This window comes from Salvelinus alpinus, chromosome 1, assembly GCF_045679555.1.
Source record: "Salvelinus alpinus chromosome 1, SLU_Salpinus.1, whole genome shotgun sequence".
In the NCBI taxonomy this organism is placed as follows: domain Eukaryota; kingdom Metazoa; phylum Chordata; class Actinopteri; order Salmoniformes; family Salmonidae; genus Salvelinus; species Salvelinus alpinus.
In genome coordinates this window covers 106,907,350-106,926,319 of record NC_092086.1, presented here as the reverse complement: position 1 = coordinate 106,926,319, position 18,970 = coordinate 106,907,350, and the positions used below count along the sequence as shown (strand labels likewise).

The window sequence follows — 18,970 nt, the reverse complement described above, 5'->3', positions numbered from 1 at the left end:
TACCTGTTAATTACAACACTAACTTGTGCTACAACAGTTTATTGGACACATTGTTAGTGTCAATGTGAATGTTAACTCTAGTGGTTCCAGCTCTAACAGACACCCCAGCATCTTTACTCCAAGACTGTTTTAACCTCCAAGAAGATCAAGTGAATCAGTACTTCCTCCTAACCCATCCCAAAAGTCCTTTAAAAGATGCCTCAGCACACAGTCCACCACTTGACTCCAATCCTTAGGTCGCTCAAACTCTAACCGATCCTGAGATATCCTCGGAGATATCCTGAACTAGACTAATACATGGTAATTCCCTTATAAAAAAGAAGTGATCATTTGCTTTCCAAATGCCACAGATAAAACAGGAAGTTGGTTAATCTGAAACCTGATCCGGCAGGAAGGAAGGACTCAGGAACCAGCGTTGAGATCTTTCACCAATCATATTCATCACAGCCGGTCGGCCCGGGCAGGCCCAGACTCATTAGGTCGCAGCACTGCACTTAACTAAACATCTTTCCCATAAAATAAATGCTTCCAGGTTACTCTGCCTTGCCCAGGTTGCCTCTTCACCCTGCCTCGCCTCAACAGCCCATCTGATCTCAATTACCTCAGTGAGTTGGTTGGTGGTGCTATAGTGGTGGTGTAGTGATCAGACCTGGGTTCAAATAGTGTTTAAAATCTGTCAAATACTTTGAGCGATCGCTTTAACCTGCCTGGGGTGACAGTCAGGTGCAACAGGGTTTGTGGGTTGGACTATTGACTTTTCTTCTGGTTCCATTGCAACAGGCAAGCTCAATCAAGCACAGATAAAGTATTTTAAATCATTTGGAATAGTATTTGAACCCAGGTTTGACTGGTGGTGGCGTAGTGATACCGGACCCCTAGTCTGACTCAAGGCCATGGCAACTGGTGAGACGCCGAGCCGTACCCCGACACAGATCTACCTGCTCTCTGTCCCTCTCATTTAGAATACAAGGGTTGTGTCCCAAATGGCAGCCTATTCCCTATATAGTGCAAATGACATCCTATTCCCTATTATAGTGCAAAGGGCTCTGGTCAAAAGTCCCAAATGACATCCTATTCCCTATATAGTGCAAAGGGCTCTGGTCAAAAGTCCCAAATGACATCCTATTCCCTATATAGTGCAAAGGGCTCTGGTCAAAAGTCCCAAATGGCATCCTATTCCCTATTATAGTGCAAAGGGCTCTGGTCAAAAGTCCCAAATGGCAGCCTATTCACTATATAGTGCAAAGGGCTCTGGTCAAAAGTCCCAAATGACATCCTATTCCATATATAGTGCAAAGGGCTCTGGTCAAAAGTAGTGCAACATATAAGGACATCGCCAATAGGGCAAGAGGAGGGGAAAGCGTTATTGAATAATTGGTTCCTGATGCTTTCCGCCCCTTTCCTTTGGAATATTAATGACCAAATAGTTTTCCTAGTGCACTACTTTTGACCACAGGGAATAGGGAATATGGTGCCTGCTCGCTGCCATTTGAGACACAGCCATAATCTTTTTGGTTGATGTTGTTGGAGGAAGTGGGGCCTAGGATATAGAAAGAAGTCCTATTTGATGGGTTTAACTGTCATTTTGTGGGAGGAGATCAGACAGTTGGTGTGGAGTTCCAGTTCCAGAGGATATAGAATATTTTTATTCTTAGGACTGGAGGATCTCAGAAGCTTTGGGGCCCATCCCAAATGGCACCTAATGGGCCCTAGTTAAATGTAGAACACTATGAAGGGAATATGGTGCCATTTGGGACACAGGCCATCTGAAGATCTAGGCTCAGGCTGCTATAGAAGTATTTGTGGCACAGGCTAGCGGATTAATGTTCTGGAGCATGTCATTTCTTCATAGGTCACATGCGAAAAGTCAAACAGCAAACAGGAAAGACCAGAAAGCAGAAATCTGCAGAACATATGTTCTGTTCCGATTGGTGTCTAACAGAGATGTTTTCTGTTGGCTTATTTCAGATCAGATTAAAAGATACGTTGCAGGTAGAGTATGAGACTGGGATTCCTGTTACACTGTCTCGCTCTCTCTAACTCCCTCTCACTCTCTCACCTGTGCAGGTTGAATTTACCTAGGTATCCACTTGCCATGGACCTGCCAGTGTCAAACTGGATGTAGGCTAGGCTACAGACTACATGCTTCAGATCGTGAATTGATTTTATATCCATTGTGAGCACACTTCTTTTTTTCTATCTCTTCTTCGTTTTCATTCACCCACTTACCTGTAGTTTATTAAGGCATGGTTGGTTTCCATAGTAACCATGAGTCCACATCCTCTCAGCATCATTGTGAATGTGTTTACAAGGAGATGAGAGGGCACAACCTTGTGACAGCACATAAACTAACTATCTGGTTGCCACAAACACTCAGAGGGGGATACAATATGTTTCCCATGTATCTTGCTCCAAAAACACCATTCTGTTTTGTAATCATTGCTGCTGAGTCCAGTAAGATATATATATATATCTGCTGCTATAACTCCTGTGGTTACGCTATTGTTATTTAAGTTAAGGAATTAGTGTTATCTGCTTGTCTGTGACTGAATAGGCCCAGTGGACTATAGTCTTTATGCTACTTGGGGAGCTCAGGTCCGTGCTCCTTCAGTTGTATTGAGAGGTTTCTCTCTCTTTAATGGAACACTCAGTGTTCTAGAATCATCAGTGATGAAAGTCTTTGTTCTGTTCTGACTCACAGACAACCCCTCATTATCTCCAGACCCAATCTCTCTGAGTGTGCTGCTACAGTCAAGATTAGAATATAGACAAATGGTGCCGTTAAAAAAAGCAAGCGACAAAAAACGCAGAGCATTTCATGAGAGGAAAATACCATCTTGAGTGAATAAATTCTACTAAACGCGTGTTGGAGCTAGAAGACGTACAAGTGGTGAAAACTTCTGAGAAGGATTTTGAGAAGACAACTCATTCTCAATATCCTCTTCTATGGTTACAGCTCTCCTTACGCCAGAGATGGTCTGTCTATAATGTAATAGGACTCATGTCATCCGTTGGATTCTCAAATGACCAATCTGAAGTCAAGATAGAGTTTGTCATGAGAGTCAGGGAGGACTAGAAACAATTGTGTTATTCTTCATTTTGCCTAGTAAAATGCATTAGTTGAATTCCACCCCCAAAAATGTTTTGTAGAGGTGTTGACTAACTGAGTGTAAACTATACAAAGAAAGAAAGTCACACATTCTAATTATGCTCCCAAAGGTTTAATGGGCATGACAACCAACGTTTCAGCACACAGTACCTTCTTCAGAGCTTCTTGGTAAACGCTTGAACCAGGTTATGTAGCGAAACTGTGTAAGTAGTGCAGCCAATGAACACAGTGAGGGGCGTGTCATAGTAATTAAGGTAATGAGGGATGAAAAAGTGGAACTGTTAAAAACTCTTATTTTACTGCGTGTGTCACGATGTTGAATACACGAGGCAGTTATTTACATAATCATATGTCAACATAATTAGATTTAATATAATACATCACGTTAATATAATCTTATGTCAACATGATTAGATTTAATATAATACATCACGTTAATATCATTTTATGTCAACATGATTAGATTTAATATAATACATCACGTTAATATCATTTTATGATTAGATTTAATAGAATACATCATGTTAATATCAATCATTATTGTTACATTTAATTAACTTTAATCTTTTTCATAATTTAAATTATATTTTTTTCATTTTTTATTTAAATAGGCAAGTCAGTTAAGAACAAATTATTATTTACAATGACGGCCTACCCAGGCCAAACCCGGATGACGCTGGGCCAACAGTGCGCTGCCCTATGGGACTCCCAATCACAGCCGGATGTGATACAGCCTGGATTTAATATCTTCTTGTGGTTCAAACATAATGCATAATGAACATCATCAACATGGGAAACATGATATGCAGTATCAGCTAATAAGCTGTGGGCAAAACATGTTCATTGGGTTGAAATGTTCATAGAAAGGGGCCTGAGATCAAAGTCAATATTCAAACCACTAGGGGTCAGTGTTTTTAGGTGGGAGATCCAGTTGGCTTCCCTCTGTAGCAGTGATGTCTCAATGTTACCTCTTCTCCTTGGTAGTGTTACATGCTCCATACCTGTGTATATGAGGGAGGAAATAGCATGGTTGGCTTCAACAAAGTAGGCTGCTACTGGGTAGTCCGTGTTTTTACACCTGACTGAGCTGTGGTGTTCAGCAATTCGTTGTTTTGTCTTTTCGTTTGCCCAACGTAACCTTCACCGCTTCATTTAGCCAACAGAGGGAGACAGAGACTGATAGTCTCATATAGAAGTAACTACTAATCTGTAGCCTACCTTTGCTGCACTAATATTCCATGTGACATGGGTGACAGGTTTTCTATAGTGTGTTTCTATATTTAATCTGGGTTGAACAGATAAGGAGATAGTATTTACACTGAGTATATCAAACATTAGCAACACCTTCCTGATATTGAGTTGCACGCACCTTACTTACCTGTCTCCTTTTACCTTCACTGATTGAAGTGGATTTAACAAGTGACATCAATAAGGGATCATAGCTTTCACCTGGATTCACCTGGTCAGTCTGTCATGTTGTTAAAGTGTTGGATACACAGTGTACACATGAATATGAACTAAATGGTGTGAGGCCGTACTGACAGCAGAGAATAATGTGCTTTCTGTTTGCACTAAGATAATGGCATCATTTAAACGCTCACCTGTTTCTAGGCAGCCAACTATGTCTTCTTTACAGAATACTTAGTCTCCCACGTAAACACAGATACATGCATGCATGAACACACACACACACACACACACACACAGACTTATTCTATCATCCTCCTTTTGGTCACTAGGGTCTTCACACTGTCTGTCCATTTGGAAGGTCAAGGGAGCCTCTTTCTGTCTCCACCTCCCTCTCTTTCTTTCTCTTTCCCTCCCACGCCACTACAAGTGGGACCATGGACGGTAACCTGTTGTCCTTCATGCTGTTTGGGGTGGTGTTGTGGATGGTGGTGGCTGTCTACCTGTGTGGTACTGCTATGCTCCCTGTGCTGGAAGAACCAGGGAGAGGAAACTGACATGGAGAGTTCAGAGGTTACATCTGCTGAGATCACAGAGATCCTGTGAGAACATGACAGAAAAGGGGAAGAATACATTGTCCTCATTCCAGAGGTTAAGTGCCTTGCTCAAGGGCACAATGGCAGGATATGGCCATTAGGATGCTCACTTCCCATCATCTTTTCATGAGAGATTTGGGATTTGAACCGGCGACCCTCCCGTTTTCTGTCTCTCTTTGCTTTTGCCCCAAGCAACCTTATCACTGGTAAGTAGAATTTATTTTCTTACAATAAGATGAAACCTTATTTAGTACCTCTTATTTAAGCAATAAGGCCCGGAGGTGTGTGGTATATGGCCAGTATACCATGGCTAAGGGCTGTTCTTATGCACCGCGCAACATGGAGCGCTTGGATACAACACTTAGCCATGGTGTATTGGCCATATACTACAAACCCCCAAGATGCCTTATTGCTATTATAAACTGGTTTCCAATGTAATTAGAACAGTAATCAAGTCATTTGTGTCATACCTGTGGTATACGGTCTGATATAACACGGCCTTCAGCCAATCAACATTCAGTGCTCGAATGATCCGGTTTATAATATATATTTATTCTATCTAGAGATGCCAAAGTGGCGGACCCAGTCCTAAGTGGAGACAAACTGATCAGGTATACTTACAGTGAGAGTTAAAATTCTAGTCCAGTAGCTACATATTTAATTAGTTAGTCCGATAGTTACATATTTAGTTAGTCCAGTAGTTACATGTTTAGTTAGTCCAATAGTTACATGTTTAATTATTTAGTCCAGTAGTAACATGTTTAGTTAGTTAGTCTAGTAGTTACATGTTTAGTTAGTCTAATAGTTACATGTTTAGTTAGTTAGTCCAGTAGTTACATGTTTAGTTAGTTAGTCCAGTAGTTACATGTTTAGTTAGTTAGTCTAGTAGTTACATGTTTAGTTAGTTAGTCCAATAGTTACATGTTTAGTTAGTTAGTCCAGTAGTTACATGTTTAGTTAGTTAGTCCAGTAGTTACATGTTTAGTTAGTTAGTCCAATAGTTACATGTTTAGTTAGTTAGTCTAGTAGTTACATGTTTAGTTAGTTAGTCCGATAGTTACATATTTAGTTAGTTAGTCTAGTAGTTACATGTTTAGTTAGTTAGTCCAATAGTTACATGTTTAGTTAGTTAGTCTAGTAGTTATATGTTTAGTTAGTCTAATAGTTACATGTTTAGTTAGTTAGTCTAGTAGTTACATGTTTAGTTAGTCTAATAGTTACATGTTTAGTTAGTTAGTCCAGTAGTTACATGTTTAGTTAGTTAGTCCAATAGTTACATGTTTAATTATTTAGTCCAGTAGTAACATGTTTAGTTAGTTAGTCCAGTAGTTACATGTTTAGCTAGTCTAATAGTTACATGTTTAGTTAGTTAGTCCAGTAGTTACATGTTTAGTTAGTTAGTTAGTTAGTTAGTTAGTCCAGTAGTTACATACTGGCATGTTTTACATGTATACTATTTACATATTAAATTGTCTCACCTTGTGATGAGAACTACAGGGTGATCTATGAAAGGGCTTTTCCAAACCATGCCTTTCATACTGAAACTACATTTAAAACATTTGTTGTATGACTTGTTTTAATTTGAGTGACAGTACATTTGTACATATTATACTGAACAAAAATATAAAAACGCAACATGCAACAATTTCAATTATTTTACTGAGTTATAGTTCAAATAAGAAAATCAGTCAATTGAAAGAAATTCATTAGGCCTTAATCTATGGATTTCCCCCACAAAAGGGCTTTATTACGGACAGAAATACTCCTCAGTTTCATCAGCTGTCCGGGTGGCTGGTTTCAGACGATCCCGCAGATGAAGAAGCCGGATGTGGAGGTACTGGGCTGGCGTGGTTACACATGGTCTGCGGTTGTGAGGCCGGTTGTACGTACTTCCAAATTCTCTAAAACGAAGTTGGAGGCGGCTTATGGCATAGAAATTAACAGTAAATCCTCTGGCAACAGGTCTGGTGGACATTCCTGCAGCTCCCTTAAAACATCTGTGGCATTGTGTTGTGTGACAAAACTGGACATTTTAGAGTGGCCTTTTATTGTCCACGCCACAAGGTGAACCTCTGTAATGATCATGCTGTTTAATCAGCTTCTTGATATGACACACCGGTCAGATGGATGGATTATCTTGGCAATGGCTCACTAACAGGGATGTAAACAAATTTGTGCAAAACATTTGAGAGAAATAAGCTTTTGTGTCTATGGAACATTTCTGGGATCTTTTATTTCAGCTCATGAAACATGGGACCAACACTTTACATGTTGCATTTATATATTTTTGTTCAGTATAATATATATTTTTGCATAAACATGAAAAATGTGAGGGTTAGTTTAGAATATTTTCTTTCAAAGGTATATTACTGTTACCCACTGACATTTTGAATAACAGCACCTCTGTCATGCTGATCCTCATCACAGGGGAACCACAGGGGTGGGTGCTGAGTCCCCTCCTGTTCCCCTGTTCCCCCTTGACTGCGTGGCTATGCACGTCTCCAACTCAATCATCAAGTTTGCAGATGATACAACAGTGGAAGGCCTGTTTACCAACAACAACGACAAAGCCTACAGGGAGGAGTGGTGCCAGGCAAATAACCTCTCCCTTAACGTCAACAAAACAAAGGAGCTGATCGTGAAATACAGGAAACAGCAGAGAGAGCACGCCCCCATCCACATCGACGGGGCCAGTGTGGAGAGGATCAAAAGCTTCAAGTTCCTTGGCATGCACATCACTGAGGAACTGAAATGGTCCCTCCACACAGCCAGTGTGGTGAGGAAGGCGCCAATTCAACCTCAGGAGACTGAAGAAATTCGGCTAAGACCCTCGCCAACTTCTACAGATGCACCATCGAGAGCATTCTGTCAGGCTGTATCACCGCCTGGTATGGCAACTGCACCACACGCAACCGCAGGGCTCCCCAAAAGGTGGTGCGGTCAGCCCAACGCATCACTAGGGGCACATTGCATCCCCTCCAGGATATCTACAGCACTTGGCCAAGAAGATCAACAAGAACCTCCGCCACCCGAGCCACGGCCTGTTCACCCTGATACCATCTAGCAGGCGGAGACAGTACAGGTGCATCGAAGCTGGGACCGAGAGACTGAAAAACAGCCTCCATTTCCTGGCCATCAGACTGCTGGAGCTAGAAACACAATAATTTACTGCACTGCTGGAGCTAGAAACACAATCATTTACTGCACTGCTGGAGCTAGAAACACAATCATTTACTGTACTGCTGGAGCTAGAAACACAATCATTTACTGCACTGCTGGAGCTAGAAACACAATCATTTACTGCTGGAGCTAGAAACACAATCATTTACTGTACTGCTGGAGCTAGAAACACAATCATTTACTGCACTGCTGGAGCTAGAAACACAATCATTTACTGTACTGCTGGAGCTAGAAACACAATAATTTACTGCTGGAGCTAGAAACACAATCATTTACTGCACTGCTGGAACTAGAAACACAATCATTTACTGCACTGCTGGAGCTAGAAACAATCATTTACTGTACTGCTGGAGCTAGAAACACAATCATTTACTGCACTGCTGGAGCTAGAAACACAATCATTTACTGTACTGCTGGAGCTAGAAACACAATAATTTACTGCTGGAGCTAGAAACACAATCATTTACTGCACTGCTGGAACTAGAAACACAATAATTTACTGCACTGCTGGAGCTAGAAACACAATCATTTACTGCACTGCTGGAGCTAGAAACACAATCATTTACTGTACTGCTGGAGCTAGAAACACAATCATTTACTGCACTGCTGGAGCTAGAAACACAATCATTTACTGCTGGAGCTAGAAACACAATCATTTACTGTACTGCTGGAGCTAGAAACACAATCATTTACTGCACTGCTGGAGCTAGAAACACAATCATTTACTGTACTGCTGGAGCTAGAAACACAATAATTTACTGCTGGAGCTAGAAACACAATAATTTACTGCACTGCTGGAGCTAGAAACAAAAGCTTTTCACTGCACCTGCTTAAACATCTGCTAATCTGTGTAAGCGACAAATAAACTTTGATTTGATTTTACATACCCTCTGTAGATTTTAATTGTGCAGTAGCAAAGTTGACTTTGGCAGGGTAGAAGAGGAGACTTGTGTTCCAGGATCCGGTCGAAGTAAAAAATGTAATACAAAGCTTTTCGGGATACAAGTAGTCATGTTAAAATGCAAAGGCTAACAGCACCAGAGGCTAACATGGATGGGATAACAGCCCTAGTGTCCAACAGCAAATGGCCACAAAGATATAATGGCTTAGAAGCCAAATGGCCCAAGACTAGTCATTCAGAATTTTAAACTGGGTGGTTCGAGCCCTGAATGCTGATTGGCTGAAAGCCGTGGTATACCAGACCGTACACCATGGGTATGACAAAACATTTATTTTTACTACACTAATTATGTTGGTAACCAGTTTATAATAGCAATAAGGCAACTTGGGAGTTTGTGATATATGGCCAATATACCACGGCTAAGGGCTGTGTCCTAGCACTCCGTGTTGCGTCGTGCTTAAGAACAGCCCTTAGACGTGGTATATTGGCCATATACCACACCCCCTCGGGCCTTATTGCTTAATTATACATTATATATTAAAACCAACTGATACAACTTTCAATTGAACAATGACAACAGTGAGTCATTTGCTACTTTGAGTATAGATGGATGTTCAGTCAGTTCAAGGTTGGATTGTCACAGGTTGAGGCTTGTGAGTAATTAAGCAGGTTACTCATGATATGATTGGAAGCAAAGACGTGTGAGGATATGACATCTTGGTCATCTGGGTCGCCCCCTCACACCTCCTTCCTTCCATAGTATGATAACATGCCTCAAGTAAACAGTAGGTATTGCCTAGATACATCCTGAATGTTTGTAATACAGTCTGAAATGTGCAGGGTATATCACCACTGGGTGATATGAGATTGATATAGCTCCCCCTGTCCTCATACCATACACAATTGTATTATGGCTCAACTCACAATCGTAATCAAGGGACTGTTATGTGTAATTACTATGTGTGGTGTCATCCTCACAGCTTTTATTTATCTGCAAATACAGAAATAAGGTTTAGGGGTGTTGGCCTGAAGTTGCAAGTTACAAATTGTAAGTGGACTTTATACGTTGGGTGCGGCTGTCTATGTAAACAATTTGAAATTGTTACTCCGTCATGATAAACATAGCAGTAAGACATGTATGTAAAAAATAAAATCTATTTCCCACACCTTGTTTTGGTATCTAAAAGGTTTCACATTGACCATTGTTTTCACAGGCATTTATTTTAATTTCACTGATTAATCAGTAACTCAGTACTCTTTAGTCTTGGACAGACACATCTGCGATTGTTCCCTCACAGTGCAAATAGAACTTTGGACTCATTATTCCTACATGTGTATTATGTTAGATTCCTTAAAAAGGGAGTGTCTCTATGGAGTATCTCTACAATACTGCATGCTTATGTTTCTCAAATCATGTCCATTCAAATGCATTCATTATATTGGATAGACAGTGGCTACACGACTGTGGGATATTTTCACCAGGACACTGTTGTTAAATCTGTTGTTAAATATTTTGTCAAAGAGAAACATAATAGTGACTAATCATCGTCGACAGGTTGTGATCAGCTGATACAATGTATCACTGAGTGATGGTTATGCAGTGCAACAATGTAATCATGTTGTCCAACAATGTATTTGCAACTCCAGTATCATCATGACAGCTAATAAAAATGCACCAGGACCACCATAATTTATCCTATTAGTATGACTGTACCACAGACCTATTTGACTGTTCTATCCGTTTAAAAATGAGGAGGGATTTGGGAATATTCCCGGTAGTGACTTCATTTCCCGTGGTGCCTATGGGCGTTGGCTTCTGCACTCTAGTAAAAAGGTGTGGCCAGTTGACAACTATAGCTCAGGTAAGGCGAAACAGCTTTTTCTGATATTTAACAAATTATAAAACGGAAAATGTAGGACTATCGAAGGTATGGCACGCTATTGTTCAAGTTGAGTGAAGTGCGTCAAGTAGTATACTGTGATTATTTTTCTCGACAAGAATTCGTTTCAGCTGTCACCAGATGTGATTTAACGTTAGTCTATCAAACTCCGAAAAATATTTGTTGTATTTAAAACCGTTAACGTAGGCAATTGATTTAGATTATTCTGATTTAAATGCCTTAAGTAACACACCTACCATAGTTCTCGAAAACCCCTTCTCTCCTTAGGGTTTTCACTGGTTAACTTCGCCCACGGCTGGCTCCATGTGAACTATAATTCCGAAGCTGTTTTAACATTTAGAAATGTCAATCATCGCGTGCGAAACTGTTTTCGAAAAACATATGCTCCTTTTTGATATCAGCAAGAAATAATCTTTCGAATTAAAATGATACTTACTGTAGCAGATTTTCACAGAGCCATAAACTGTGGGGCCGCCAGTTGACAAACTACACTTCCTCCTCAGTGACGCGTCCACACAGGTGTTCGACGCATGTTAGATAGCTAATAGGTACAAGTTGTCAGCTCTGTCTTACATAAACAAGCCCTGTAACATGGAGATATGGCCATGTGGGAACACTAACCTTTACCCTATAAAGATCTAGTAATATAACCTTTTTATGATTTCTTGCTGATATGAAAGATGTGTTCTTTATGTTTCTAAAACCATACTGCAAGGCATGTGTTTTAATGTGTATAGCAGGTGTAAAGAGCCCCGGGAAGAAGATAGCTCCACCAATAGACGCTAGCGTTAGTGTCTATGAATGGGCTAACCTACCAGTACGGTGGAATGTGCAACGTTGCACTGTCAATGAAGATGGCTTTGGAATTGCTGTACAAATTAGGCCATAATCAAAGAAATATGAATCTATGAATTGTTACCCAGCTCCTTCCCCCCTCACTTGTAGAATATCCACTGCTGCAATGGCCAATGTTTGGGTAAGTTACCAGATATGTCACTCTAATTTCTGTAACGGAAATACTTTTTTCTACTAATTGTTCCAGATGATTGTTGTTTCTGTTTACACATCTCTAAGCCACTTCTGTCCCTGGCCTGTGTTTGTTGGCTGGTTTCCAAGTAACTTAACTCCTCCACAGCCTTGAGAGCAGACTCACATCTTAAAAAATTAAAAAAGAACCTCAAGACTCTTTCGAGTCGCTATGCGTCGATACTTCCAAAAGGTAAATTCTTCAACCCTTACCAAGTACCTATGTTTGTCCTCTGTTGCGTGCCATTCTTAGTTTGCCGAAATCCATACGTTTTTAATAAAACGTTATTCAAATATACCACAATCACATAAATTGTGCCAATTTAATCTTAACAAGGAAATAGTCGGTGGTTGTATTTGATTATTAAAGTATGATTTTCAGCAAACAAAGGCAGGCAATAACAGAGGTTAAAACATACGGACACGGTGAGAGTTTAAGAATTTACATTTTTGAAGTGTCGACACATAGCGAGTCGGAGGTTCATTGGGGGGAAAAGAACTCAGTGGAGGATGACTGCTAGTCTTTGTCCATAATGATCCTCTGGTAATCTGTACATTATCTTTTCAGGATGACTTGGATCTCCTTTTGGATTCACCTTCCTCTTTGACAGTAACGGTAGGCCTACTAAGTTATACTTGTATTTCAACTATGGGCTATGTACCTTAATGTAATTAACTAGTTTTTGCTGTTTCTTGATATGTTTTTCTGTTTCTCAGTCCACCACCCGAGGAACCATTAAAGAGAAAGCGGGATTCAAAGCAGCAGAAGATGTAGTTGCTCTACGGAAGGCCATAGAGGGAATAGGTAGGAATGTCAATCAATCCACCATACTCTCTAAACTCTTCACTGTACTCTACCACATACCAACCAAGAAATAACTTATTTGATGCCTCGTGATAGGAATTTTCACTCCATGTGATCCTGTGTAGCTCAGTTGGTACAGCATGGAGCCTGCAATGCCAGGGATGTGGGTTCAATTCCCACAGGGGACCAGTATGGAGAAATTTAAAAAAGTATGAAAATGTATGCCCACACTACTGTAAGTCACTCTGGATGACTGAAATGTAAAATTTCAGTTTCTATAAACATTGTGTGTTGATGTTCTCAGGTACCACTGAGAAGACTCTAGTTGAAGTTCTAACCGGGAGGAGCATTGCCCAGCGTCAGCTCATCTGTAAAGCGTACCAGGAAGCTGCCAACAGGGTACAACTATCCCTCTACTACTCTCAATATTAGCAGCATGATAGTTTTTCTCGAATTTATTTAAAACATCTTGTCCAGATATCTCTGAATATTGCATGAGTCAATATCCATCACTGTTGATAACCCATGGCCTTTGACCCCCCCCCCCCCCCAGACATTAGTGGATGACCTGAAGGGGGACACCCATGGGGACTTTGAGGACTTGCTAGTTGCTCTGGTCACCCCTCCTGCTCTTTTCGACTGTCATGAGGTCATCAGAGCCATCAAGGTAAGGGACATTTATCTGTATTAGGTAACTATCTGGTACCAAACATTACTGTGAATGACCATTTATCATGTACTTTGTGCATACCTGCCTGTTACACACACACACACACAGGGTCCTGGGACAACTGAGGAGACTTTAACAGAGATATTTGCCTCAAGATCCAACAAGCAAATCAAGGCTCTATCTGATGCTTACTTAGCAGGTTAGTAGTCTCTAAACTATCTTAGTATGTACTACTAAGGGCTCCCGAGTGGCGCAGCAGTCTAAGGCACTGCATCTCAGTGCTAGAGGCAGTACTACAGACCCTGGTTCGATTCCAGGCTGTATCACAACTGGCCGTGATTGGGAGTCCTATAGGGCGCAGCAACATTTGGCCTAGCGTGGTTAGGGTTTGGCCGGGGTAGGCCGTCATTGTAAATTAAAATTTGTTCTTAACTCACTTGCCTAGTTAAATAAAAAATAGTATTAAAGTTACATTATGCAGAAATCGCTCCGCCATTTCCTGGTTGCTAAAACTCTAATAGTTCGCCAAATTTCAGTTTGTGTGATAAAATAAGCAAGTATAGTGTAGATAATCATTGTACCATCCAAACCACTGTGAAATTATAAATTCCATAACGAAAAATATTGTTGTATTAGCCGTTTGAAGTTACACCGAAAGTAAAAGATGCAAAAACTACATTTAAGAATGGGAAGCATAGAAATAGCGCAAGTAAAACAGATTTACTCTTCTTAGAATGATAGATCTATAACCCACATTTCTTAGTGAATTTGGTCGGTCGCCTAAAAAGTTACATATTGATTGATTGTCAGTCATCTGTTAGTTGGAAACTAATAAGATACTGTATTTGACCACAGAAACTGGGCGATTGATGACTCATGACCTCAAGTCTGAGGTATCTGGAGACTATGCTACAACACTTCTCATCTTGGCTGAGGTAAAATGAGAACTTTATTGTCCCCAGGGGGAATTTGACTTGGACTTATAAGTAACAGTGGTATTTCTGTTACATAGTTTTTTTCAGCTGCTTGTGACCTATAAGATTACTTTTTCAACCTTTCGGTTCGGTGTCTGTCATTTTAAGGGAAAGCGAGATGAGAGTACGAATGTGGACCCGGCTAAAGCTAAAGCGGACGCTAAGGTACATTAAGATATGATGAATTTTGCAACCATGCTCAGTATTTCACTGGTCTTGGTTTTAAGCTTCCTTGGGAGTGACTCACTCAGACGTCCTGCCAAAGACTTGTCATCGTGAAGTGTAATTAAATATATTGGTGTGTTCCTCTTCCATGTTCTCTCACTCAAGCCAATGCACGATAGTGCCTATACAAGTACTGTACTACCTCTGTCTCGCTCTGTCTGTGTCCCTCCCCCTCTCTAGGCCCTGTACGAGGCAGGAGAGAAGAAGTGGGGAACTGATGAAAGCAAGTTCATTGACATCCTGTGTCACCGGAGTGTTCCTCAGCTGAGACAGAGTTAGTAACCTTGGTCTAGCAAAGCACTGACGGACACAATACTGTAGTCTTGTCTTCTATGATGATGATGTAGGCTAACGGGTTGCGTGTTTCTCCCTCCCCTTACAGCCCTAGTGGAGTATAAGGCCTTGAGCAACAAAACTCTACAGGAGAGCATTGAGAGGGAGATGTCAGGGAATCTAGAGGATCTACTGGTGGCTATTGGTACGAAGGACTATTCACAGGTTTTGTTGCCTATCACTCTCAAAGATGTCATGCACTGTTATCGCTAACAAACCCTTTGACTTTCCAGTGAAATGTGTGAAGAGTGTTCCTGCCTACCTGGCTGAGAGACTGTTCAAAAGCACAAAGGTGAGGAGAAGTCTTCCTGTTTATGCATTTTACAAATTGCTTACAGTATACATTTTATTTTTTAAGCTTCGTGCAGCTCATGCACTATTCTCCACCCGCAGAGCCCAACGGGATACAAGGTCATAGTGCACGGTGCCTAGCCTGATGTCAGATCTGTTTGTGCTGTCTTGACAACTCCTATGGTCATTGTCATGCCAAACTGCACAAGAATGGCCATCTGATTTTCCAAAACTGCACAAACAGATCTGGGGCTGACATGTTTTTGTTTTGTTTCATTTCCTCTAATCCAGTGGGCTCTGGTGGTGTAGAATGTTAATCTGTGGGGTTTTGGGATTAATCCAGTGGTTGTGTGTTCAGGGCGTGGGGACTACAGAGTCCGTTCTGACCAGGATAATGGTTGGCCGCTCTGAGATGGACATGCTGGACATCAGGGCAGAGTTCAAAAAGCTGTTTGGCTGTTCTCTCTACTCCACCATCAAGGTATTTGCTGATAATCTTGCTGACTGGTAACATACTTGTCCCATAGCTACATTTCATGGGGTCAATTTTCTATCTTTTACAGCTCGATTTGTTTTGAGCAATTAGTTACAGTGCATTCAAAGTATTCAGACCCCTTGACCCCTTTACTTAGTCCTTTTGTTGAAGCATGTTTGGTAGGGATTACAGCCTCAAGTCTTCTTGGGTTTGACTCTATAAGCGTGGCACACCTGTATTTGGAGAGTTCTTCTCTGCAAATCCTCTCAAGCTCTGTCAGGTTGGATGGGGAGCGTCACTGCACAGCTATTTTCAGGTCTCTCCAGAGATGTTCGATCGGGTTTAAGTCCGGGCTCTGGCTGGGCCACTGAAGGACATTCAGTCTTGTCCTGAAGCCACTCCTGCATTGTCTTGGCTGTGTGCTTTGGGTTGCTGTCCTGTTGGAGGTGAACCTTCGCCCCAGTCTGAGGTCCTGAGTGCTCTGGAGCAGATTTTCATCAACGCTCTCTCTATACTTTGCTCCATTCATCTTTCCCTTGATCCTGACTTGTCTCCCAGTCCCTGCCGCTAAAAAACATCCCCACAGCATGATGCACATCTATCACTCCAGTGTTTAATTGCTAAATTGTAATTACTTCGACACTACGGCCTATTTATTGCCTTACCTCCCTAATCTTACCTCATTTGCCAACACTGTATATAGAGTTTTCTATTGTGTTATTGACTACGTTTGTTTATTCCATGTGTAACTCTGTTTGTCGCACTGCTTTGCTTTATCTTGGCCAGGTCGCAGTTGTAAATGAGAACTTGTTCTCAACTGGTCGACCTGGTTAAATAAAGGTGAAATAAATAAAAAATGCTGCCACCACCATGCTTCACCGTAGGAATGGTGCCAGGTTTCCTCCAGACGTACCGCTTGACATTCAGGCCAACGAGTTCAGTCTTGGTTTCATCAGACCAGAGAATCTTGTTTCTCATGGTCTGAGAGTCTTTAGGTGTCTTTTGGCAAACTCCAAGCGGCTGTCATGTGCCTTTTACTGAGGAGTGGCATCCGTCTGGTCACTCTACCATAAAGGCCTGATTGGTGCCGTGCTGCAGAGATGGTTGTCCTTCTGGAAGGTTTTTCCCCATCTCCACAGAGGAACTGGAGCTCTGTCAGAGAGCCCTTCGGGTTATTGGCCACCTCCCTGAGCAAGGCCCTTCTCCCCCGATTGCGCAGTTTGGCCGGGCGGCCAGCTCTGGGAAGAGTCTTGGTGGTTTCAAACTTCTTCCATTTAAGAATGGAGGCCACTGTGTTCTTGGGGACTTTCAATGCTGCAGAATTTATTTTGGTACCCCAGATCTGTGCCTCGACAGAATCCTGTCTCGGAGCTCTACAGATAATTCCTTCGAACTCATGGCTTGGTTTTTGCTCTGACATGGCCTGTCAACTGTGGGACCTTATATATAGACAGGTGTGTGTGCCTTTTCAAATCATGTCCAATCAATTGAGTTTACCACAGGTGGACTCCAATCAAGTTGTAGAAACATCTCAAGGATGATCAATGGAAACAGGATGTACCTGAGCTCAATTTCGAGTCTCATAGCAAAGGATCTGAATACTTATTTACATAAGGTATTTCTGTTTTCGCTTTGTCATTATGGGGTATTGTGTGTATATTTAGGGGGGGAATCTTTAATCAATTTTATATAAGGCTGTAATGTAACAATGTGGAAAAAGGCAAGGGGTCTAAATACTTTTCGAATGCACTGTATCTGCTGATTTTTATTTAATGGCTGCTGAAATAAACATGATTGGAATTGATTTATTTTCAACCCTACCTCCTATCTTGTGATTTTATTATTTGGTCAGCCAATCTGATCTGCATATGCGATTGCGAATCAGACCTTTTTATTGTGATTTGGGGATATTATTTTTTTTGTGGCGTTTTCTGTCTTGCCTGGTCAGTCGTAAGTGTCCAGTTACTATGGCAACGCTCTGAAGATTCTCTGTGGAGGAAATGACGATTGACTCATAGGATCTGTGAAATTGATCATACTCTGTGTCATAGTCATGTAAAAGTCCTCTCCATCCCTGTGTTCAATTGTAGTCTGAAACTGCTGGAAGTTACGGACAAGCTCTGCTGAAGCTGTGTGGTGAAGACGACTAAGGTCCTGTCTACTTGGCATTGAGGAGCCTCCCACCGAAGGATCGTAACAATGTGAAGGCTGCAGTGCACTGCACAGGTTCGATTTATTATAGACACACTCACTGTGTTTCCCTGAGAAACATGGATATGTTTGTTTCAATGTTCAAAGTTTGACATTGGGATGTGTAACTTGGAACATGTAATGTGTTCAGCCAGCCCAGACACACTCCAGGATTCCTTAGCCAGAGTCACCTATTCTGTTTCATGTGTTTCCAACATTTACATTCCTGAATGCATCTCATTAAGACAAACCTTTATTGGTATTATCCAAATTATTATAGATATCAGGAAGGTATTCTATCTGTTCTTGTATGAGAAGTACTATTAAAAATGTTTACTAACAGTTGCTTGTCATGTGGTCTTTTGTCCAGTGGGTGGCGATAAAGCATATCTGCAGAATACCATGTTGATCAGTGATTCAGTTTAGAAATGTTAAGTTTTCTTGTAGTGGTTTTACAAAGACTTGAATTGGATTTGCTAACAATAACTGACAATGCTTCTGAATGAGATGTGAAATTGAGTTGTTCTTTTAATACAAAGCCCAGATCTCATCCTGTAATCCTCAAAACAATGTTGAGATGTAATGTGGTGATTAAGCTGTTTAGCCTAATTCTGATATAATTTATGATTGGTATTTTACATGGCATGAATATTTCATCTGTCTGCACCTGAGAATAAAGGCAATTTGTCAAGTGAGACAAAGTGTGATAAATCCTCCTGCTCTGCGATGTTTTGCCAACACTGTCGTGAAGAAAGCTATGTTTAGTCATTATCTCAGGCAAGACTGTCTAATCTGGAGATTTGTTGTCTGTTGGGAGTATCTAACTCTAAATCAAATGTATTTATATAGCCCTTCTTACATCAGCTGATATCTCAAAGTGCTGTACA

The 18,970-nt window shown here is 41.1% G+C and overlaps 1 protein-coding gene and 1 long non-coding RNA gene across 5 annotated transcripts; one reads left to right on the top strand and one right to left on the bottom strand.

Moving 5' to 3' along the window:
• Positions 1–3,205: 3,205 nt before the first annotated feature.
• On the bottom strand, positions 3,206–11,791 carry LOC139538145 (uncharacterized). The gene is made up of 3 exons (XR_011667678.1): positions 11,531–11,791; positions 11,331–11,418; positions 3,206–4,110 (listed from the first exon to the last, which is right to left on the bottom strand). It is a non-coding gene; the product is annotated as an uncharacterized lncRNA (long non-coding RNA).
• Positions 10,932–18,425, top strand: anxa3b (annexin A3b). 4 transcript variants are annotated; one of them, XM_071339951.1, is made up of 14 exons: positions 10,932–11,055; positions 12,040–12,070; positions 12,689–12,736; positions 12,838–12,925; positions 13,230–13,324; positions 13,479–13,592; positions 13,704–13,794; positions 14,451–14,530; positions 14,678–14,734; positions 14,975–15,068; positions 15,177–15,272; positions 15,361–15,419; positions 15,777–15,899; positions 17,984–18,425. In XM_071339951.1, exons 2-14 carry the CDS (start codon positions 12,056–12,058, stop codon positions 18,041–18,043), a joined length of 1,020 nt encoding a protein of 339 aa, XP_071196052.1. In that variant the 5' UTR covers positions 10,932–11,055; positions 12,040–12,055; the 3' UTR covers positions 18,044–18,425. The 4 variants fall into 4 exon arrangements, with proteins under 4 accessions (XP_071196052.1, XP_071196060.1, XP_071196068.1 ...); XM_071339959.1 differs by having other exon boundaries at positions 10,973–11,055; positions 11,832–12,070; XM_071339967.1 differs by having other exon boundaries at positions 11,049–11,121.
• Positions 18,426–18,970: the final 545 nt, after the last annotated feature.

Coding starts and splice junctions, on each gene's coding strand:
- anxa3b (XM_071339959.1), top strand. CDS start 12,002: ATGAATTGTTACCCAGCTCCTTCCCCCCTCACTTGTAGAATATCCACT. Junction 13,795..14,450: donor ATCTGATGCTTACTTAGCAG/GTTAGTAGTCTC, acceptor ATTTGACCACAG/AAACTGGGCGATTGATGACT. Junction 15,069..15,176: donor TGTTCCTCAGCTGAGACAGA/GTTAGTAACCTT, acceptor CTCCCCTTACAG/CCCTAGTGGAGTATAAGGCC.